The 23,909-nt window shown below is 36.6% G+C and overlaps 1 protein-coding gene across 1 annotated transcript in view; it reads right to left on the bottom strand.

The window, feature by feature from the left end:
- ITGA8 (integrin subunit alpha 8) overlaps window positions 1-23,909 on the bottom strand; it is a 112,171-nt gene that overhangs the window by 36,601 nt on the left and 51,661 nt on the right. The window contains exons 16-23 of the mRNA XM_066316781.1: window positions 23,459-23,514; window positions 22,793-22,947; window positions 21,510-21,647; window positions 20,972-21,039; window positions 19,871-20,018; window positions 13,359-13,451; window positions 7,788-7,867; window positions 4,749-4,829 (exon numbers count right to left, since the gene is read on the bottom strand). Coding sequence (XP_066172878.1) covers window positions 4,749-4,829; window positions 7,788-7,867; window positions 13,359-13,451; window positions 19,871-20,018; window positions 20,972-21,039; window positions 21,510-21,647; window positions 22,793-22,947; window positions 23,459-23,514 — 819 coding nt within the window. The remainder of the gene's footprint in view (window positions 1-4,748; window positions 4,830-7,787; window positions 7,868-13,358; window positions 13,452-19,870; window positions 20,019-20,971; window positions 21,040-21,509; window positions 21,648-22,792; window positions 22,948-23,458; window positions 23,515-23,909) is intronic.

Here is a 23,909-nt window from a genome sequence, read left to right as displayed (position 1 = left end):
TTTAACTCTTCTGACCATAAATTTCTATAACACCTGTTATTATTCCTTTAAATAACCATGCAAAGTAGCCTATCTCATCTTACAGATATTTTGTCTTCCATAAAGTCATGATGGAAACTGGTGTACTGAGAAACAGAATTCAGGACTAGAGTCTAAAGAAGTGCTCCAGGCTTTCCAACAGCTTTGCAAACAAAATGGCATTTAAAGCACTCTCTAAAATATTGTTGCAACTAGCAATACACATATAAAACATAAACAAAGAAAACTGTGACTTAATATTTGACATCTTTCCAGCTGCTTTTTTCTTTTTCATTTTCTTCTCTATTGGATCCTAAGAAAGTAGTCTTCTGTTAACATTTTACTTGAATCACAAACATTGTATTTCCCATAAAAATTGGAATTTCATTGTACCGATCCCATTCAGATGCCAACTAAACCTCACTCAGTTCAGCAGTTGGGAAATCAGATCCCAAGACTTTTAGCATGACAGGTCAGTTCTGGCACAGGTATCTGTCATCTAGAAGTACTGCATGTAGCTCTTGGTGCTAAAATGGTATTACCCTTTCTTTGCTAGGGTCAACTATTACTCAGTTTTGCTCATTTATGGAGTCCTCAGCTGAAATAAAATCCATAAAATTTCAGTGTTGGTTCTGCCAAAGCTGGAGTTCAGCTAACAGAAAACCGTTAAAAAAATCATTAATTGCTTTAGAGTGTAAAATTTAAATAACATGATGGACATCTAGGCACTGATGTTAATCACTTTGCAGTGGCCCTGCTGCAGAATGCCTCTTAAATAAAAGATTGGATAGTTTTGTTGCAAATGCTGAAAAAATACCATTGGAAGAAATAAACTGTTTTTGATTACAGCTCTTATGTCATATACAATGAATGAAATGTCTGAAAGACCATTTTCTACAGTACACAGCTTCTCAAAGCAGCAAGAAATCCCAGAGAAGAACAGCTTAATACCATTCAGCTGAAGTACAATGATTTGTGAAGTTTGGAGTATTCTGGAGTATCCTGTAACTCTTAATACCTCCTCAGACTTCAAAATGCCAGCGGTTTGTACTAACAAGCAGGCCAGAGGACAAATTCATAAGCCAACCCTAATAATAAAAGAAACTCCACATACTAATTTAAAAAGTCATTTCTGATTGGGTACTTAGCCTAAGTTTCACAAATCACCTTGTTTCCAATATTAATTTTAATTATTGATTGCTGTTGGAGAACAGGAGCTTCAGAGTATTGTTACAGAAGCCAAGACACATAGACCCTTAATCTACCAGAAGAAACTGAAAATCAGAAACTGTACAGAGACAAAAAGAAGAAGACATGCGATTTCAAAACTCAGTGTTTTCTATTGCACTGCCAGGGAAGTATTCATATCCATGGAATTACAAAATGCAAATAATAAATTCAGACATTAAATTAAAATTCTTGTATATAAGAACATTTATTTTAAAAGAATTTAGTTTAGAATAGATGGTTATTTTGTGGACTTCTGCTATTGACATGAAAGTAGTAAAATTAGGTCAAATGAAAACCAAATCCACTCTTTTCACTATTTTATTTTGCATTAAATTGAGAATATTTTTAACATTTGAATGACTTATTAGAGAAGGATTTTTCCTGGACTTTTAGGTGACAATTATAATGAAATAAGAGTACTGAAAAATAAGATAAATGAAGTACGGCCCACAGAAAAGACTTATATGAGGATATACAATAAAAATTCTGCCAGGTCTAAATCCTCTCAATCCAAATTACTTCCTTTCTGAATCCTTCACTCCTCTAGTGCTTTTTCAGCAGTGGGAGATAACAATGACAATACCAAAACTCTTACGTTTTTATAGACGAAGAAAGGTAAGCAGAATAATCAAATCTTATTATCAAAGCAACTGCTTATTGAACTTTTTAAGGAGTTATGTTATTGTTCTTTGAAATAGGATATTGAAGAAGATTTATTCCTTTCTCACAGAAGGAGTATTTGCATGGTCCGACTCTGCAAGTATATCTGCATGTGTGCATATGCACAATTTCATAACTACTTATTTTTCCTCAGTAAAACGTTTAATGCATCCAGTTCTACTCTGTGTAACTCTCAGAAAAGTAAAGAAACTAATGCAAGATATTTTCCAGTCCAAATGTGGACACAGTCTCTCTTTTATTTTTATCTAGGAAACAGTGAGCAATTCCTTTGGAACTGCATGTTTTAGCATCTCTGAGTAATTAGTAAAATCTGTCAACAAAGCAGTTGGGAATGCTACAGCTAATAAGAAAACTAAAATACTTAAGAGGAAAGAAACTGGAAGTCATTCAATTAAGTAATTCCACTGCATTTAATAACCTGTTTCTTAGAACTGCAGGTAGCAATTCAAGCAACTTTTTCCACTTATCACCAAGCTCAGAGGAACTGAGGATTTTGTGGTCATTTACCTGTTTCATTAAAAATAACACACTATGGCACAGAAAAAGCATGATGGAGGCAAAGTTTCCAAAGAATCTTCAAAGAATCAAAAGTTTGTAAGACTTTTTTGTTAAAGTGAGGAGAGACTTCACTAAAAAAATAGAAACTACAGCGCTGGAAGCAACCCTTACTGGGAAGTCCTGTATATGTAACCATAACTGTTCCAGTCTGGAAGCCCAGACAGTCCTCAGCCTGGGTGTTCACCCATGGCAAGACCTAGCAGCCACTGGCTCCCAACACTCTCACACATCTGTAGCCCATTAAATAACACTTTTGATTCTTTTTTCCTCAACCTCTACTTTGTATTACACCTTTTGTATTTTTCACCTCTCTTTCTATCCAGCTGCTTTCCTTAGATCACCACTAGCTACAGAAAATGAAATTATATTCTCACTTCTGTTCTTATTAAACATGTTGTCTGTCAAGTGTTCCTTTTCAGAAATAAAATAATTAACATATATCCACACAGTCTCTGAGTGCCAGTCTTTTTTCTCCACCTGACTAGTTTTAGGCTCTTCTTAACAAAATATGATGAAAAATCGTTTAAAAATCTCTCTGATTTAGACTGAATATTAGACCAGATTAGAGCAGATAGACTGAATATTAGAGCAGAAAACATATTCTCTGTGACCTGCAAAAATATCTGACTTATTACTAGCACTAGGTAGTCATATTGTTTCAGAAGTGACAACAATAAAAACATTTTTATAAATCAAAAAAACCCATAAATAAATGCATTTTTATTTCTTTACATCTATGGCAGCCCTTTGAGGTGCATCACGTAAGAAACATCTACCCCTCTTGTATTAGCCAAGCCTTATGGCCTGACTGTGAAAGTGAATCTGGGCCTTGTAGCTCCTGTTCAACCCTTGCAGAGCTGATAACAGTTAAGGGATTTTTTGAGCTGTAGTTTCATAAGAGGAGATGTAGGAAATCTGATATCCCAGCCAAAAAACATTGGGGGCGATTATTTCCTTTAAAAAGACATCCTCCCAACTTCCTCCAAGATGCCAGAATAGGAGTCTAGTTCCAATCTTTTATGGGAGACTCTAATATTCTTATAAAATCTTAGAATCATTTGGATTGGAAAAAAACTGGAAAATCATTGAGTCCAAGTATAAAACTAGTTCTGTCAAGTTCACATTAAATCACGTCCCTCAGTGCCAGATCTGCATGTCTTTTCAGTATCTTCCAGGATAGTGACGGTGACACTTCTCTGAGGAGCTTCTTCCAGTGCTTGACAACTCCTTCTGTGAAGAAAATTTTCCTTACATCTAAACTGAACCTCCCCTGCTGTCACTAGAGGCCATTTCATCTTGTCCTGTGACTTGTTACCTGGGAGGGGAGACTGATTCCCGCCACACTACAACCTCCTTTCAGTTAATTGTAGAGAGCAATAATGTCTTCCTGAGCTTCCTTTTCTCCAGGCTGAACACCCCCACCTCCCTCAGCTGCTCCAGGCCCTTCACCAGCTTTATTGCTCTTTGCTGGACTTGCTCCAGTACCTCATTGTCCTTCTTGTAGTGAGGGGTGCAAAAATGATCCCAGTATTCGAGGTATGGCCTCACCAGAGCCAAGGACAGAGGGTTGCTCAATGCCTGCTGGCCACACTATGTCTGACACAAGCCAGGATGCCACTGGCTGTCTTGGCCACATAGGCACAGTGCTGGCTCATGGTCAGTTGGCAATTATCACCTAATTGCATTGTATAATTTCCAAAATTAAACTGTATATGAAAACAGAGATAGAAATTATCATTTTTGGCCATATCCTGTGTTTAATTTTTATATACTTTGTGTCAGTGAACAGTTTATCATAACTCATTTCTTACTCATCTTTTCTCCAAAGGGCTCACTCTGCTCTCTATTAGGACATGCCTTGCTATAATGTGTTTCACATTTCCAGCCATAAAAGCAGTAGATTCTGTTTGGTATTCAGCATTAAGTGTCCAAGTGGTTGCACAAGAAGACCTACATATATGAGCAGGCATTTTATATTAGTAACATCCATGCACAATTTGAATGCCTAGATAAAATGTTGGCTCTGACAGGTGTTCCCACAATGCGAGATTCTTTAGGTTGCTGTGTTCGCACAGACACTCAATAAGTCTGTGGCAGCTCCATCCTGCAAGGTTTGCAAGGGTGAGACCCAAGTGTCCTTAGATGGATAATGCATTTAGGTTTACAATATCCCAAAAGATCCAGTACACAAGATTATCATATGCAGAAAGATTCTCTAAAAACATAGTTATCATAATGAGTTGAAATAGTTGAATTCTTACCCTCTGATCTGTACTTGAGCCATAGCACTGATGTTGATATGGAGGTTCACTAAGTTGCTGGTGGGATTTATCTTGTTAGAACTGAAAAATATATGTACAAGTATTAACAAAGGTTTTATATCAGAACTCTAGATTATTGTATCACTCAATCCATAAGGCCCACTGGACATATTACAAAATAGGATTACTATTGCCAGTCTTCAGTCTTGTAGGACACTGGTATTTAAGTTGCATATTATTTGAGCTCATCACATATTTAATAATATCTTCAACTCAAGCTTCCTTTAAAGAATCTTGTGATGATGAATAAGATGACACAAATTTATTTGGCTCAGAATATCATGTAAATTCTCTTGTACAACTTGGCTATTTGTGTAGATAAAAGTATCTTTATAGAATAGAAGTTTGCTTCATGCATTTCAGGAAGACAGTGTTAATGAACAAGACAGGCTTTGTTAGAATAAAATTTATTTTTATGACTCTCCAAACTTGTGACTTTTGCATGACAGAGTCTTTGGGGAAAAAGAACCAAAGATCAATTGTTTCTTTCATTTTCTTATTTTATTCCCTCCCCTATCCAGAGTGTTTACATTTTTAAAACCACTTTGAAGTGAAAACAGATCTCTGTGTTTAAAATCTAGAGCTCTCACTCATCTTACTGTCTTTTCTTATTGCAAACCCTTAGTAATAAAGGTAGTTTCTCTTACTTCAAAGGGCTACTCCTGTGATAATAGCCCATTCATATAAAGAAAGGTTTGCAGGTTGAAATTCGTGAAGATAGTAATTACAGACTTAGAATTTATTTAATTATGGGATTAAAGACACTAAATTTGGGGTTTTTTTTTCAATCAAGTGTGGTCTTCCTTGCTCCATGAACACTAAGCTTCAATTGCTCTCTCAGTTTGCTGTTATCACATCTGGGCAGCATCAGTCAATTGGAAACATTCAGAGGAGGTCAGCATTCCCAGTGACTGACTCCTGAGAAGAGCAACACTGCTTTGATCCAGGCTTTCTGGCCACAGATTGCTAAAATTAAGAGCAGCTCTAATTTGCTTGTAAAGTAATGCAGATTCCCATCAAACATTATCTTAACTTTTATGTAATCCTCTATAACCATTGTTTTGAGTATAAATGTACAAAAATTGCTTCAAGTATAAAAATTTTTATACCGCTGCCTTTGTTAGAATAAGCTGCCCTCCAATTTGCATATTCATCTCCTACTTTCCGTAGAATTAAAATACAGATTTTGGTCATGTATATCTGGTGTTCAAACTTTGTTCATGCTTTATGGCATTTTTAGAGAAGAAAATAGTTTAAATAAAAGTGCCAAGACATCTCTCTCTAAGGGGTACATAACTGCATAGCAATATCCACATCAGAAAAGGAATCAGATTTCAAGACACTACTCAGCCTCTTGCTTGTTTCTTGTAAGAATGAACTTCAGTCTTCCAAATCAAAATACTTATTTTCCTCTTGATGTTTTGAAGCAAATGAAAGTTCTCTATTTTGAAGAAAATTAAACTAGGACTCAAATTCAGATGTATTCTTGCCTCTATTTAGGCAATTTCCTCATTTTGCCTCATGGAGTTCTGTTCCATTTTTCTTTTAGCATTGTTTTACCTTGTCCTTGTTCACTAAGGATATAGAAACACACAAATTGTCCTGCTGCTTGTGAACAAATGTAGAAAGCAGTGAGTTTTAACTGTAGGGTACATTCCCTATGCAAGAAATTTTACTCCTTTACTTTTTCCTTTTTTGTTGTTTTTAAATACCTGTGTGCTCTTTAGCATTTTCATACCAGTTTGTAGCCCAACACATTTCCTTTCTTTACATTTTACGAGTCACACTCGTGGAAGAAGCATGAGATGTTATTGTCTCCTGAAGTTCAGGCTTATTCCTCAGGAGATTCTTGTCACTTTTTAAAAACAGTTACTTACACTCAACTCTTAGACAGATTTAACTACCCAAAAAGCTCTGGACCTCCTCAATTTCACAGCATGATAAGGGTAGTGACATGAGCCTTGGATAACCACTTAAAACTATTGCTTGCATTAAGAAATGAATAGTGGCATGGACAGGGGACCTACAAGTAAATGTGTCTCTCTCCAGAGGAGCTCACGTCCAGGTTTGCATGATCCCCAGCCAGATTCCAGGGACAGGGCTGAGGCCTGACCAAGCACCTAATGGACTTCTGTGGCATCGCTGTGCCCTTCCTGAGTTTCTGCATGTCCTTTCCTTTCAAGGGTTACATTATGGAGACATGACTTAAGCACTTTAAATGTCTCAGTTATTTACCATAATGAACATGATCAAGGCCCTCATAAAAGGCCAAACATTAGCAATTAAGTCTCTGCATGTGGGGCAGAGAGGGCCCCATAGAGAACTCCAGTGTGCATTTGATGAGGACAGATGGAGCAGAAGCCCTGCCACCTACTGAAAAAGTCCCAGGTTTGTTTTTGCTGTTATCCTAACCTAGCCCACTCTGCTTTTTTGGAAACAGTACTCTTCAGCATAAAACACAAGATTCTACAGTATTAATATGTGAGGCCCACAAATGGGGAGGAATCTAATGAAAAAATTACAAAGGTTCACCTGCATCAAACTGAGACAGTTCTCTCCATGCCAGTAAATCTGCTGAGCAGATTTTAACTGCTTTCCTCTTATTTTCTAAATTTTTGTGAAGAAGCAGCATGTCTGGTTTAATTCACAGCATGACAGATTTGTACATATTCACCTTGGTTACAAAGTGATTACCCTTTATTAACTCTGATGTAGAAAATAAAGTTTGGATTTGACAAATCTGTAGAAGATTCTTGGATTATTGACCAAAATCAGTTAATATGCATTTTAAAGAAATAAGACTGATTTTCGTAACAGCTAACAAGTCTCCAACCTCAAAAATTCTCATGATATAAGCTACCATAGGAAAATCCCTGAAATTATTACTGATACTTAAGAAGGACTTTATTATATAACAAACTTCATATGCCAAGAGGAGTTCATAATTTAAATAACCATGCCCTTGATAAAATATCTAACCTTTTTATTTGCAGCTCAAAATTGATGCTGAAATCTGCATTTTCAAAATGCTGAACAGAAAATCGAATGCCTGTAGAGAACTGAGAAAGAAACAAAAGAATAGGTTACTTGAAACAATTGATCTCTCCAGATCAATAAAGCAGTACAGTTCAACATTGCATTTCACAGACTTATACTGGATACTGTTGCCTTTTAAACTTAGTATGAAATAACATCATCTAGTTGTTCTCAGGAAAAAATACCATCCTGCCTGTGTATGCCACCAGATGGAAAACTTGGCTGGAGAGAGGAAAGATCAGAGGAATAGAGAAGCACACTCCCAAGAACACAGCAGTGGGCCCTTCTTCATCCAGACAGTCTTTGCTTTGCTTTGCCAAGCCAAGTGAAGCCAAAAGAAAATAATAGTTGTCTGGCAGCTCTCATCCCTGCCTCCATCCATGCACGCCTTTGTCCAGGTCTGCAGGGCTTCCTGGTCCCTGTATGGTCTCTGCACCTGGGAGTTCTGCACTGCATGCTTTAGGTGTTGTGAGGCTGACTGAGCACCCGAGGCTAAATTAGCAGCTATTTTAGTATACTTTTAGTTTGATTCTTTTCTCCATTGCAGTTCTGTTAAGAGGAATACAGCTTCAAAGTTATATATGCAGTTCAATTTGCCACAACTTGGAGTGAGTGACCAGAGGAGAGAGTAAAACACAGAGTTCCCAAAACTGAGGGAGGTGAATCCTTCCACTGATGCTGCCCTGTGTTTAAGTAGGCCTGGCTTCCTCCCTTTGACAATTTCTATTTGTTTTGCAAGAAGAGCAGGGATAAGCAGATTAAGTTTATTCAGAAGAGAGAAGGGCTAACTAGAGAAGGAATGTACAATATCCCATGGTGGGGTCTCTGCAAGCCTCTTGTTGGACATATTTATAACCCCAGTATGGAAGTGGCAGGTGAGTAACAGGAGATGCCATCTGCCCTCAATGTTAAATTAATTAAATTCTATTGTAATGTTTAAATTATTGTTTTCATTATTTCAACTGCACGTTTTAAATCTGATAATTTTCAAAATGTGAATTTTGCAATTCCTACAACATCTCACTCCCCCTCTACCTTCCATCTGGCCTGATGGCAGAATTTTTTGCAGGGTAACATGAACATTGTACTTCCATTTTTTAAAAAAGGACGGTAACACATAGATATATCTTCCATGTGGGTAAATAATCTTCCTGAGAAATTCATCAAAAGGCATCAGGAAATGAGGACATCATTCCCTCTTTTCTGCCAATGTCTGACTACATGTGGGAGTGGGGTGGGGGAGAAAAAAAAAAAGCTATCTGCTTGGCATAATTTCCTTAGAATATTTAAGAAAACCTTGTGAACCACAGGACACTCCAATGTAGGGACTTACATTCAACATCATTAAAGATGAGGAATTTTCCTCTGTGGATGTCATTTCATATGTTAAAGCAATTCCTTTTTCCCACCAATTTTTTTTTCATTCAGTTCTCCTATTTCTTCATTTGCAGAGGTGCAATGCTATCCATCACCAGAACAAAACTTACCTAACATGTTTCAACTACTTTCAGCTGACTCATGCTGAAGCAATACTGTCATCATAAATGGAATAGTGAGTTCAAATCTGTGAATTCTGATTATCTTAATGTCATAGTTACAGTTGCTCTCTCCTTTTAAAAGCAAAACCTTTCAGAGTCTCTCAGAAAAGAGAGTGCTCATTAAATTATTCAGAAGTTGAATAGAATATACTTGGAATAGAGATGTAAGCTCTTTTTAACTTTTTGGAGATGATATTAGCAACTCTATTGATATTCCATTCACCTTTAAAAAGATAATAACTTTCTTTAGTCTTTTAGACAAGAATTTCCAAATATTAAACTCACTGTTTTTCTTACTGTTTTTACTAACCAGTCTAAATTTGTTTCCACTTATAGCAGAAAAAAGATTTGATGAAGCAAAGATAACATTTTCATCAAACAGAGCAGACATGATCTGCAGTTTTGATGATCTATTAAACCCCTGAGGTTAAATCTCCTATTTAATAGTGAAACACTCCTACTGTACAACTCTAATAAGTTGCAGATGTTGTCTTTGTATAGTCACAACTTTGTTAATGTCAAGTAACCCTTGACATTGCTACTAATAATGGGGAAGAGATGATCGCATGCCCTTGCTGAAAACCCACTGAGGCCAAAGGAGTTTAACTTGCTTGAACCTATAACTTAGTAATTACTCAACATCCTTATTTTACTAGGACATAAATTTTATCAGAATGGTTTATTTTTACTTAAAATTTCCAAAGTGAAGTTAGTTTCATTAAAATTACATTATTTTCATGTTTTTAACATCATGTATCTTTGAAATACATGACATTTCTGCTATTAGTAATAAGTTTTAATCTATTATGTTTGACAGAATTTAGGAGTCTACTGGGAGACAGGGGTGTAGCTTTTTTTGAAGTGTCTTACAGTGCATTAGGAAGATAAAACTTTGCACTCTTGAAGAATTAGTCTGGGTACATACCAAGAAATAGGCAAGATCTTCCAAGCCTTCAGTCTTCTTATTTCTATTAAACTTAGAGATTTTTCTACTAGGATCTTCTCACTTGCTAATGCCACTGAACAGGCATTGGGAAGCTTGTCAGTTTGATTCATTTCAGTGTCATAAATAAGTATGTTGAGCAATCTTTGCCAGTGAGATGTTGTCAGATATTTAGTTTGCCTTCTGGGCCATTTGGCATTGAGGTTTTCCTTACCATTTATTTATTTATTTATTTTATTAACTTCAAAGACATTACTGAAAAGGTGAAGTACTTTTTTGTGCCCAGTAAACAATTCTAAGAATACAGATGACATAATGCACTTCGAAGATGTAAACACTACAACCCCACAGTCTGCTGCAGTAATATCCCACAGATTATATTACAAATCTCGACAAAACCTTCATACTCAGAAGTTGATCTTCAAGAGCTCAAGAATTCTAGGATTTCAGGGTGCTGGCAAGTCATTAGGGTGACTCAATAGTTAAAGAGTTTTAGGAATGTTCAATTTTGACCTAACCCTTCCTTCCCACTCACAACTTCCACAAAGAGTCCCTTTCTGACTATTTTGTGATCTCCTGCCAGAGCAGAATTGTTTTGCAAAACTGGAAATGGATCAGAGCAACCTTTTGAGATTTATGCAATTTGTACAAAGGTTTGGTATTTTGCTTTTGGAAGTACATTTGCCATCATTAATATGTTTTGACTGGAAGAACACAAGTCCTTTCACCTTTACTGAGTGTCCAGGAGAGCTGGCTTCAAAGATAAACTTAGGATTTAAGATTTCACTTACTCTAATCAAACAGTGTTGCCATCTGGCTTTGTAATGCTCTACATTTGTATGCCTCAGTTTTAAAGGGCTGAATTATTTTGTTATAAAGTAGAAAACCCTTGAATATTTTATGAACCCTGCTGTTTTATTCTGCTGCTTCTCTCTTTATGAAGTAGTTTGCTTAGGAGTATCTGGTAATGGAACTTACAGCAGTCCTAGAGTAGATTCTGAAGAAAAGGATTATTTATGCTGTGAAAATTCATAGAGACAGGTGAGAGTAGTAATGTTTTAGTGGCCACCAAATGGCATTCCTGAAGTCCTCACACTGCTAGCATTTTGGGTGAAGGATTATGTGGAAACAGGGCTTTGGATTCAAAGGGAGGTGTACAAGGGTCTGTAGTCTAACACCTCTACACTTAGACCTTTCCATCACTTATGCTTATGACAATATGCAAACTACAAAGATTTTCTTCTTGGTATACAAGTTAGTGTCTCTTGTGTTTGTTCTTCCTTTTCTCTTCCAGCCCAAAGGGTTTATGCTCTCCTGCCCAACCCCACTGCATCCCAATCACCCACAATATTCTTGTCCACTTCTGTCTGTACCCTGAGAATTTGCGTCTGCCTTGAGACTAACTAGGAAACTACTAAGCAGATAAGTAAAACTGCTGTCTTCTCAATACTAGAAATTATTTGCTTTGAATTGGAATTTGTCTCATGCTTTGGCCCATCACTGCATCCCATCATCCCATTATGAAAATTCCATTCCTCAGAAATATTTTCAATTACTTTTACTTTTTAGGTTCATTAAGTAGAAAAAAACAAAACCTACAAAATCTTTTGGCCTTCTTGTCTATGTCCTTCTCAGATAATGTTTATAGTCTCTTCAGACTTCTAGTTCAATGAAGTCTGCACCAGGAAGATTCCTCTTCCCAGGAGATCCATCACCTAGAGTTCAATTTTCAATGTTTTCCACCTCCCTGTAGCTCCAAAGAATCTCTGGGACTGCCTGTGACCATATAAGCAGAACACTGAATGAGACACCTGCCCTCATTGACCTTCTAACATTCTATGGCTGATCTGAGGCTATCCCTAAGAACCAAAGAAACTTATTCTAGTCCCAATCTCCAATGATACGACCCATTTTGTTTTTCTACCAATGGTCAGACATGAACTGCTTCAAGCTTAAAAGAGGCCAGGAAAGCTACCCTCTGTAGAGAGGCTGAAGATTGATATATTGATCTTCCATAGGATAAACCTTAACTTAGTAGGGATTTTGAAAATACTAGAGAAATTTGCTTTGGTTTCTTTGCAAAGCTGTCCAATATGAAATTAAAACAGTAGCAGGTTTCCATTAAAAGCTGTTAGTTATTCCTGATATGTGTTTATGCTGTTCACTGCTTCATTTTTATTAGGACAGTTTTTTATTTAGGTATCAATATTTGGATTATTTTTTTTTTAGTTAAATATTCATAGAACTTAGGAGTTTATGATAAACACTAAATTCCTCTGCAAGAGCATCCATAGCTGAACATTCCTGGATTTAACACTTCTGGGATTTCCTGGCTTGTTTTGTTATGAAAAAGGGACAAAAGAATGACAACTGTAAAATTTTTTATCTCCAAACCTATTTTTATCCTTATCTAGTGTTTATCATTAGTTATTACACAGTTCCACTTTTCTCCAAAAACAAGGCTACCATTATTTCATCTAATGTGTAGTAAGATTTATGAGATGCTGTATTAGGAAAAAGCTTTAGGATTAAAATAATAACTTTAAAGCAAATGTTTATTCCAAACACACTTTCCTTGATACAAATTGTGATACAAACTGGTAAGACAACCCCTATGCACTCAAAATGAGAATCACACTGAAGAAGTTGTCATTTACTATACATGTATCTGTGTATTTTAAGTAGAGGGAATACTAAAAGGGAGAAGTAAACCAATCACATTATAGATTGGAATTCTCATTATCCTAGTGCAACTTCTAATGAAATTATAGTGATAAATTGAGTCATTCTCATTTTCTTTGAGTGACATAAACCCCAAGTTCTAGCATAATTAATCTTTTAGAAAAACAAGTTGTTCATTTTTCAGAAGCACATTTCTGCCTCATATTACACCAACAAATTCTTGTCCAGGTAGATAATTTGGTTTATGTGCTGCTTATTGGGACGCATTCTGGTAATTGAATAATTTTCCATTTGTTCCCCTTTAAAATTCAATTAGATAAAAATCAGTAAATGCATCTAGTTTTCCCTTACGTTTGCGCCAGCCACCATGGGGTTCCCAAGATCACAAACCACCATTCTAGTTTCATTTTCCATCTTGTAATCACAGCTCAATACGCGCAGTGCCTGCAACAAAAGGACACCAATACAGAGGTCAGAGATCACAGTGGAATGCATCCAGTTGGGAAAGTGATGCCTTTTTGACTGTGACCTTTCTTTTGATTTTGGACACCTGCTCAGTGCACTATCAAAACATTTAGTTGGTTATTGTCTGACAATGGGGGAAAACTGATGCCAGGGAAAAACAAACAGGATAGTTTCCCAGTACCTTAAGAATCATTATGAGATCACTCTAATGTCTAGTTTTACCATACTGCTTTGTTGTTGTGAATCATTCATACAGCCACAATGAATCAACGGAGAAATGAAGAGTAGGCGAAAATAAGTGAGAACAGGTCTCATAGTAATTACATGCTTATCCATCACCAGAAGTCTCTATAATGAATTTCTGACATTAGCAAAACTTGAGTATGGATCTATTCTAGATCTTTGCTTTCCAATCTGTGGTAAAATACTTAGAATATTAAATACTTCTGTTAAAACATAAACTGCTCTATGTGTTTATAAATTAGCAACAAAGGAGATAGACTTTCACATTATCAGATATAAAGATTTTTGTTGTTTACAGCAATTTTTAATACTAGCAATATCATCTGTAAACAAAACCAACTCTACAAGAGGAGGAACAGCTGTAAAATAGTGCAAGCTAGGAGATACATAATAATGCAAAGCAATAAAATGTGGGTGGTTTAAGTAAAATGCGGGGAGTTTTTTTTCTGTTTTCCTCTCTGACATATTCAGTAAATTAAGGTATTTCCACATATGTGCAGAAGTAAACCAGCTTTGTAAAAGCAGGATGCAGCAAGCTGCATTACCTTTCTGCTCATTTGTGATTCTCACAGATGAAGCAGTGTGAGCAAGTTCATGGCCTTGACATAAAACGACCTGGGAAATCTCTGGTCCAATTTGCCCTATCTGTAAAAGGCAGTATGGACACAATGTCCTCATAATTTCCTGACATTAAAAGAAAAGACAGGGCATGTCCTAAACTGAGCCCATGTGAAGCATGCCCTCAGCACACACCTCATTGTATGCTGACATTTTTATAGTTTGCTAGGAGGAAACAAAGTTTGTTACACAGCATGTCCAGTGCACTAATAGCCTCCCCAAGCCTCTCTAGGGTTGGGAGGGAAGCATTTTTACACTCTTTCCAGCTGGTTAATTAGAGGTGGGAAGCAACACATGGGAGAAAAGAGGGTGTTAACACAGTTGGAATCAAACTTGTCTGGAAAATTGTCCATTTGATCTTGATGTGTGGGTCTATAGTTTTGCTTTAATTGGGGGAGGGGGGTTGAAATTGAGGTCTAATAGTTAGAAATAAATACTCATTTATATTAGATATTTGGCAGTTTCTTTAAAGATGCTGCATCATAGACCAGCACAGAGTAAATCAGCCCTTTTCACACTTTTTTTTTTGTTCCTCAAAGGCTGAGAAAATAAAGGAATTTTTCAAGTAGTCCTTCCGCAATCTGGTGGTTATGTTCCTAGACTAAAAATGATTAATGGTGCAGAATTTGTATGACCAGCATCACAAAAGCTAATTTGTGCAGTATGAAGATGTGACAAAGGATCAACTGTGATAGAATTCCTTCCATAATGAGATTCACTGTCTTTGTTTTTGCATTCATCACCTTTTTGAGGTGGTTAAGTACAATACAAGAAAATTAAAACCAGTCAGGAAGCTAGCAATAGCTGAGACTTGTACACCTACTATTGTCAGTATCAGTGTATTCACACGTAGCTTAGCCAGATGGAAGGGTTTGCCACAAAGGCCTTCTACATGACATAGGTAGCAATTCACATTTCTGTAGCAAAACATGATTTTTTTGGCAGCCTCGAGGAGAAGTAAAACCCCAACAACTACCACATATGCTCCCAGGGTGCATTTTAACTAGAAAATGATTGGATGATTTAAGTAATCCAGGAAATCTAAAAACTTGAAACTCTTTTTTGTGGTTGTAGTGATGAATTACTAATTGATGCTACAACAGCCAAACACAACAGGCTGGCAAGAAAAAACTTCCTCTTTCCTTTATCATCACCTTCCAATTTTATTTTCTGAGGGAAAGGGGATGGATTAGGTACCATCTTCTAGTTGATGGATATGTATGTATCTAGTTGATGTATGAAGAGTAGTCTTTGCCTTCACCAAGCTCAAATCACATCTCATCGAGCCAGCCACAATATACCTAGTCTAAGAATTTCCACGTAAGGCAAAAATGTTCCAGGTCCTTTTCGTATTTTAAGAGTGCCATGCTATAGTTCAGAAAGGCATGGGGGGAAATGGCTCAGAGCTTATCCACTGCAATACCTCTCTGGATGTGATTTTACCACTCTGCAGTTTCCAGCCTAAGCAGAGGTGGCTCTGCCAAAATACATAATGTTTTTGGTGTGTAACAAATATCTGTTAGTGCTTTGTATTTGCCTGATTTACTAATTATTCCGTAAGAATTTGGGTCCCAGGTTTTCCGGCTAAAGTAGGATTGAGCTGTTCAAAATGGGCAACGCTGTCATGGAGCAAAGGGTTAGTGCACAGTATCCAGGCAATGGGGGTTCAAACACACAGTCATGTTAGTGACTGTTTTAGTGTAAGGATGTACCATACAGCAGTATATCTTGTCTCTGGATCTACTGTTGGAAATGTAACATGGTTATACTTTCTTCTCTGCAGATAATTTCAGTAAATTCACACCTACTGCATATGAAGAGTTGCTGCAAGCCAATGGGTTTCCAGGAGCTAGTGAAGCTGTGGTAATGTTCTCATTTACCTGGTTTCTGGACCTTCTAAATGTTTCCACAATACAATTGATGAAAAACACACTTGAGTTCATTAAAAGTCATTCTATTTCAATCCTTAGTTTTTGACTAAAGGAAGTGTCAGTATCTGCAGGAATCAATGAAGCTCCAAAATCATCTTCCTGACCTCAAACTTTAAGATCACAGACATTCACTTGTGTCTCCACTTGCATATGATCACATTTCTGCAAAATATTGTTCATTTTTTTTATGCAGTTGCACAGTCTGTGTGCAGCACTCTACAAAATCAGGTCCAAGATAAGAAGATAATGCCAACTGAGGCAGGTCAAACACTAAATTGCATAAAGCTGAAGGGAGGAGGTAGAAGGCAAATGAATTTTCAGTTAAGTTTTTGACTTCAACAGCTTCCAAGTGTTCAAATGATACAGAATAATACATTGTTAACATGAATAAAAAAAAGCAGGGCTGGACAGGAGGCACCCAAGGCATTTCTCTATTAAGCACTTAACGTGTGTTTCTTTATTAGATAGACTTAATCCAGAATAGCCCCACAATAGATAAATATCCTCTATGCATACAGTCACTTTGAAATTATGACAGTGTAATTGAATTATTTGATTCTACAGATATTTCAGTTCCATCAGAAATTTATCAAGTGATTTATTCAGCTGATTACATTTCATTTATTCTGGTCTCAGTCAACTCCTTAACTGGCTCAGAGAAGAATCTTATCTCTGCCTTAATACCAGGAATTCCGCAGTTTGGAGAAAAACAGCCACACAGAGGATTGTAAACACGGATGCAACCAAGAGGAAATGCAATCCTAGAGGCAGAGCTTTAAGAACATGATTGCAATGGGCTCTATCATAAATTGACCTGTCTGCTGAAATTGGTCTGCATTAAATTAAGTATATTTCAGGAGCAGTCACAGATGCCCTATTGTCAGGATACAACAAAAACACAAATAAAAGAACTGAAATCCTGACTCCACCACAACTGACATGAAAACTGTAATTTTCATCTCTAGCCCTGCCTCAAAAAGTGCCTGCAGACAGAGGGACTTTTTCTTCCACATGCCTCAGTGTTTACTGCATTCAGTGTGATGATTTCTTCTGTTATCTTGTCAGTTCAAATTACTGTATTTTCTCAAAGCCCTGTAAGTTTAATGAATTGAGTCCCTCTCATTTATACTCCCTTATGCTCATTTATACTATGACCCCTAAGAATTTGGTGATCCTGATAGCAGAAGAATTTACATTTAGAAAATGTTAGAAGAAATTAACAGTATAATTTTTTTTTCAAATTAACGTAGCAAATTAACATTTTAGCTTACTTATGGAAATATAATATTGCAAAAATCATAGTTTTAAAAAATATACATTTACCATTTAAAAACAATAGAAAGAAAAAAACTTGCTTTCAGTGCCATTTGTAATCCTCCTGAAAATGGTCCTTGAAATGCAGAAAGAAAGACACTAAAAATGATGTAGAAAGTAGGACTAATGTTTTGATTCTTCTCAGAAAGAACATGATGACATCTTTTTGAATGGAGTAAGTATGAAAAGCGAAGAATATGAAATAAATTATGTGTAGGAGTGAGCTAAGTAAATGTGGACAAAATGAAGACAGTTTTTGATATATCTACAAGGATTCAGAACCGAATTTGTCAGAAAGGCATTTTATCTTCCCCAAAATCTGAAAATAATGAAGTTGTTGTATTGTGTCTCCTGGGTTTTCAAAATTTTGTCTTCAAAAGAAAGACAAAGTCAAAATAAAAAATATTCTAACTTTAAAACTCCTTCTGAATCCATTCTAGCTTTCCTTTATTCTTCCAAAGCACCAGGATCTTTCCTTCCTCTCTCCAAGAATATATCATGTCAACACTATAAAATTAATTTTTCCTAATATCATAAAAAGCTTTGAATGATTTCTCCCTGGTCCAAACCATAGAATAGTTTGGATTGGAAGGGATCTTAAAGATCATCTAGTTCTACCCTCTCCTGTTGTGGACAGGAAACTTTCCACTAGACCAGGTTGCTCCATCCAACCAGGCCTTAAACATTTCAAGGGATGGGGCATCCACAGCTTTCCTGGACAACCTGTTCCAGTGCCTCACCACCCTCACAGTGAAGAAATTTTCCTAATATCTAATCTAAACCTACTTTCTTTCAGTTTGAATTTATTCTCCCTTGTCCTGTCACAACATGTTAGTGTAAGAAGTGCCTCTCTGTGATTCTTTTAGGTTCCCTTCAGGTAGTAGAAAGCCTGATGCAGCCCAGGACAGATTTGGCTTTCTGGGCTGTGAGTGCACATTGCCAACTCAAGTCCAGCCTCTTGCCCACTCCCACCCCCAGGTCCTTGAAATAACAGATATGTGCTAATATGTGCTTGGGTGTTGGAATCAGTGCCTCCTCTGACACCTTGGTAAAGTCCCAAAGAACAGTGAAAGATTTCTATAGACGAATGAAGGAAAAATGTAACCATTAGTAACATATTAAAGAGAACTTTAGTTTTGTAGATTACAGTCCAAAACACCAGAGGTTTTGCTAAGAGAACAAAATGAACAGGCAGTAGGAAAAGATTGGTGTCTTTAAGATATGCTTCTGAGATGTGAGGTTGCAGAGAATTTCTATCATCTTTGATAGATCATTACTCCTTGTAATGTTTTTCAAACTAGGTTAGAAGCCCATTAATAAAGTCACTGACAGAAAGAGAATAAGGAAATACCTTGTAAGTTACTTTCAACTTCCTTAAAAACATTTGCCTTCAAAAAGGAAATTAACTTGCTTTCTCCCACTCTCACCCTTGAGGCCCTTTTGAACATTCCAGGCACTAACAGAAAAAAAGCAGGCTCATGTTGCAACAGCTTGGGAGATATATGTGCAGATGAGGCTATTCAGACTTGCTCTCCAACAGAGAATACACGAACACTCTGCTTGTTTTCAGGATAGTGTTTCATCTTTGCTCTTAAAAAACAAACAGATCCAAAAAGGAAAAACACTGCATGTTCAGTACAGCTCAGCAGGACTTCAGTCAGTCCTTCTGTGAACACTGGCACATTTTACATTTTAATTTGCATTTTTGGTCCATTCGTAACATAAAAGAATTGACAACAAGGGAAAACAACTTTGTCCAACAGTTAATGTCCACCTATTCAGGATATTAGAGACTGGGTCACCCTTAATAATGGTAAAACACTGGTGTACTGTGAGAGGAGACAGCAGTGTCCAAATGTCTGGGGGTTAGCAGGGCTCATTAACTCTGAGTGGGAGTTGGTACCACGGGATCCCAGGTTGGAAGCACTAAGGGAGTTTGGCAGTATTGCTTTCTGCTACTGGTATTGTTTACTGGTTCAAAATCTGAATGATGTGAATACCTCTATTCCTAGAAGAAATGTGACAGTATTTGTGTAGTATTATAAATAAGTTACTGGGAAGGAGCTGAACCTGTGCTGGATCTCATCAGAATGGTCTCGTCCTTCCTATCTTTTGGAGGCATGGCTTATCTTCACCCTGGGCTGTGCAAGCAAGGATAGCTGAAAGTTGATGGAATCCCCCTTCCTGAAAAGAACCTCTTTATGCACTGCTTTCAGCTGGTACAGCCTGTGTAGGTTATCCTTGCTCTCAGTTGTCTGCTTCATTATCACTAACATTTTGATTTTACTTTACCTTGTTGTTGCGTTCAACCCCAGTGTAATCTGCTTCAGGTGGAATCTTTATATGTAGCTCAGCTTCATAGGCTCCTTCCCCATCATTCCTTGGATTTATTATGAGCATGACACAGTTTTCTTCTCCAATTATTAGCTGATCTGTGTCCCTGTATAGAACATACTACTTGTCAGGAGTTAAACATGCACAATTATGATTTACATATGAATAAAGCAGAAGGACATTTGGCTCTCAGAGCCCCTGTTCGGGAAAATACTCTGAACACAAAATTAAACATTTTCTATAAAAATGACTCCATGAAAAATACACCAGCACCTGGGTAGAAAAGAGGTCAAGAGAAAACACCACCGTGGCCAAAATGGACTACCACAAAACTTCAAAGTAACTGGTATAAAATTTCAGAGCCTGACTACTTTCTAAACAGCAAGAAGTATTTAGTGGAGGAAGCACTTGCCACAGGGGTCTCATTGGCATTGTTTTCTGGAGGACACAAAGGTGGTAGTTTTCTCCTCATGTCCATTGTGATACAAACAACAAGATAAATTCTCCCGAGACCCTGCAATGGCCCTGTGCCCTTTTGTTTCACAGCTACAGACTGATTCTGATGAGAGTCAGGTAACTCTCAGACATTCCCCACTTGTCCTGCTTGGCATATTTCTCCCTCCATAGGAGAAACAGTTGATATGTTTTGAACATTTTATTTTGAGATCAATTTAATTCACTGTACGTTGAGTTCAGGAGAATTGTGTCCAAGGTCAAAGTCACTGGCACACCGAAATAAAAAAACTTCAAACCTCCTATGAACAACAATTTGTCTCATCTCTTGGTTTTCAGAGAACTGGAACTATTCCTAACAAAGACCTGCAAACTATATTTTCTACGATAACCATTAAACATCATGAATGTGGTTTGCAAGTGTGTATTTCTCCATTTCTTAGTTTTATAGGTGAAATGGATGCACCAATTAAAATCTGGAAGTCAGGTAAGAATTATTAGCTACAAAAAACAACAGAACTGTGTTCTACATATTTCATTCTGTTGCAACAGTTAGCAGTGGCTGAACTTTCTCATGTACAGAATAATTTATTTAATTTAACTTACGGCACTGCAGAAAGTTGCAAGTCAGGAATACATAAGTTGTCTTCCCCACAGTCAACCAGAATGTAAGCCTGTATCATTGCAAAGTAAAAAATCGTAATACAATTAGTACATGCCTCAAAGTCTAAATCACTTCATTAAGTATTGCTAACCCAAGTTTTTTAAATACCACTAGCACTGCCTTATTGAATTAATTTTTTTATCCTTTCTATAAGTTCTTCTTCACATGGTAGCTGGAGGTTGGAGATTATTTAGATGGTCAAATATGTCCTTAGCAGAACAATATAATCTTCAGGCCCTTTTCCACACTAACTTGGCTTACATATTCTAGAAGGCAATCAAAACTATGAGCAAAAGAAAGTTTTGGAAATACTTGAAAGGCCTGTTGGTTCTATATTTATATTCAATCTACAATTTGTATTAATTAAATTTGTGTTGTGTAATTTCTGGCTGTGATACTCTCTTTTAAGGAAGATGACACATAATATTTGTAAATGCTTTCATGTTTATATACAGAAAACGTGGCACACAAAATTCATACCTGCTCTGCTAGTGAGTTTTTCTGGTAATAGTTCAGTATTGGCTTCACAGTCAAACCATCTTCAAAACTGGATTCATCCAAACTGTAATTGAAGTTTATATTGATGGGAGATAATTTATCTCTAAATTCTGTTTCATCCTGTGAGTGACAATCACACAATAAAAACCAGTGGTTTACTATTTCAGTTGGTATGATATGGCAACAAATTCAGACTTCTGAAGGTAAAGATACGGTCCTTATTGAAGGTAAAGACATGGTTCTTTGACAGATGCTGGCCAAAGTCTGGCTGCATGTGGTGTCATTAGGAAAGCAAAGTGACTCACCAGTAACTGGAATGCCCAGAACACATTGCCTACACAGGCCCACATCTGGAAGAAGCTGGCTGAGCTGAGTAGACTCAGAAATTTTTCAAAGCATTAGCCTAAAATGAAGCTGTTTAAGAGAGACACACAGAACCAACTCCTATCAGCTACTGCCCTCCTTGCTTCTGAAATGGAGGTAGGGCATGTGTGGATTTGTGGAGGTAATATTGCTGGTTTGTACCATAACCAAGAATTTATAAGAATTAGAAATGGTAAAATTCAACCATCTTTATTGTCTAGCTATGTCCTTACATAGTGCTTAAACTTCTCCATTTCACCTCCCACTGCATTTCTTGGATCAGACTTGGAATCTACTTCAACTGCATGAGGTAACTCCACCTGCAAGTGAGCAAGTGTTGATCCTTTCTTCTTTAAAATTTCAATTCCATAGTTTCGGTTTTTCTAGAAATATTTAAAAATATCTTTAAAATATTTTTAAAAATGTATGAATTTTAGGCCAATATTTTTGGTAAGACTCCTTTCAAATCTTTTGAACTCGAACTGGCATGATATTTAACATGATTAGTTTATTACTGCATGGTGAATACTAAAAAAGTAAAGGGATACCAAAAAAGGAAAGCATCTTGCATTTTTGTATCAGAAAATGCAGTATTTGATCAGAATTTCCAGAAGAGTGTGAAATGAATGTATTTTTACACAGAGAAATTCTACACTCCTCAAATTTAGTATTTCTTTAATATTTATATTAAAAATAGCCAAAGATTTACAGAGGGAATTTTTTCAAGGTAGCAGTATGCTCTGGACATACTGAACACAGAAATGAGGTCAATATTGTATCCCATTTCTCTAATTTTGGAAATTATACTTTCTTTTTCAGTGACTCCTTTTTTTATTATTAGCTTTAAATCCCTGGTACTACTCAAATGATGATGAGAACAAAAAATATTTTAAACTACTTACTCTGAGATAAACAAGGAAGTCCTGGCAATGAAGGTGTTTCTGTTTTTCTATCACAATGGAGAAGTAGTGATGTGACTGATGGTAATCAAAGAAGAGGGTCCTCCTAACAGCTCCTTTCTGTTTCAATGAGTCTAACTGTAATTCACCTTTCAGCACTAAAGGATAGAAATAAATATATTACTTATTGATTTAACAGAAGGAAAATAGTAAAGAATTAATTATGTATTACAATTAATTAACCTAAAGAAGTCTTCCAAGAATAACTAATCCATGCTTTAAATGCCTGTCTGAAAGTCACTAGGTTGTGATCCAAGTTATGTAGGACATGTAATTTAAGCATTCTTATTTCATTGACAGATCATATGTGCACAGGACTTCTGTCTCTTTATTTTTTTTCAAAACAGAACCTTCTCCAACAAGGTACATTCTTCATTTTGTTTAGAAAATTACTAAATCTGAAACAAAAATCCTTTAAGTGAGTAATAAAATGTTTGTGTTTTCACACAAATATATATACACACACATACACACAAATACTTTCTTTTTAAACTGCATTTTCTTGCTTTAGGAGGATCTCACTCCTAATGTCTTTCCAAGTGTAGGAATAAAATACATCTGAAATGGAGCAGGACAGGGTAAATTCTAGGAATAGAAAACATTTCTTACCTATCTCATCTGAAATACTTTGACCTTCAAAATCTGCGCAGACTCTTACAGTAAAGCTACATATAAAAAAAAAAAGTAGAAGTAATTCATTACTAGAAAATGGACTGACCCGGGAATCAGCAGTTCCCAAGTCATATTTTAGAAGTTTCTATCTCATTTTGCTTAAAAAGATGTTAACTGAGATCGTATCTAGATACCTATGATATTCCCGAATTAAATCAGGAAGTGTCCTAGGCTTCACTAAGAATAACAGAAGACAGTCTCTGAATACTTCCTGGCAAAGATGTGGAGAAGATTCTCCCAGATGGTCCCAGTAGTTCTGGAGAGAGTCCAGGGAGATGACCCTTCTGGTAATAATGCCAAAGCTGGATTCTTTATGCTGAAGTTCAGCAAACCACCTTTGGAGCAGGCTGTCTGCAGACATCCTTTCTGGTTCATCAAGGTCAAATCA

Source organism: Sylvia atricapilla, chromosome 1 (assembly GCF_009819655.1).
Source record: "Sylvia atricapilla isolate bSylAtr1 chromosome 1, bSylAtr1.pri, whole genome shotgun sequence".
Classification (NCBI taxonomy): domain Eukaryota; kingdom Metazoa; phylum Chordata; class Aves; order Passeriformes; family Sylviidae; genus Sylvia; species Sylvia atricapilla.
Note: the sequence above shows the minus strand (reverse complement) of the source record. Positions and strands in the feature narration are given on the sequence as shown.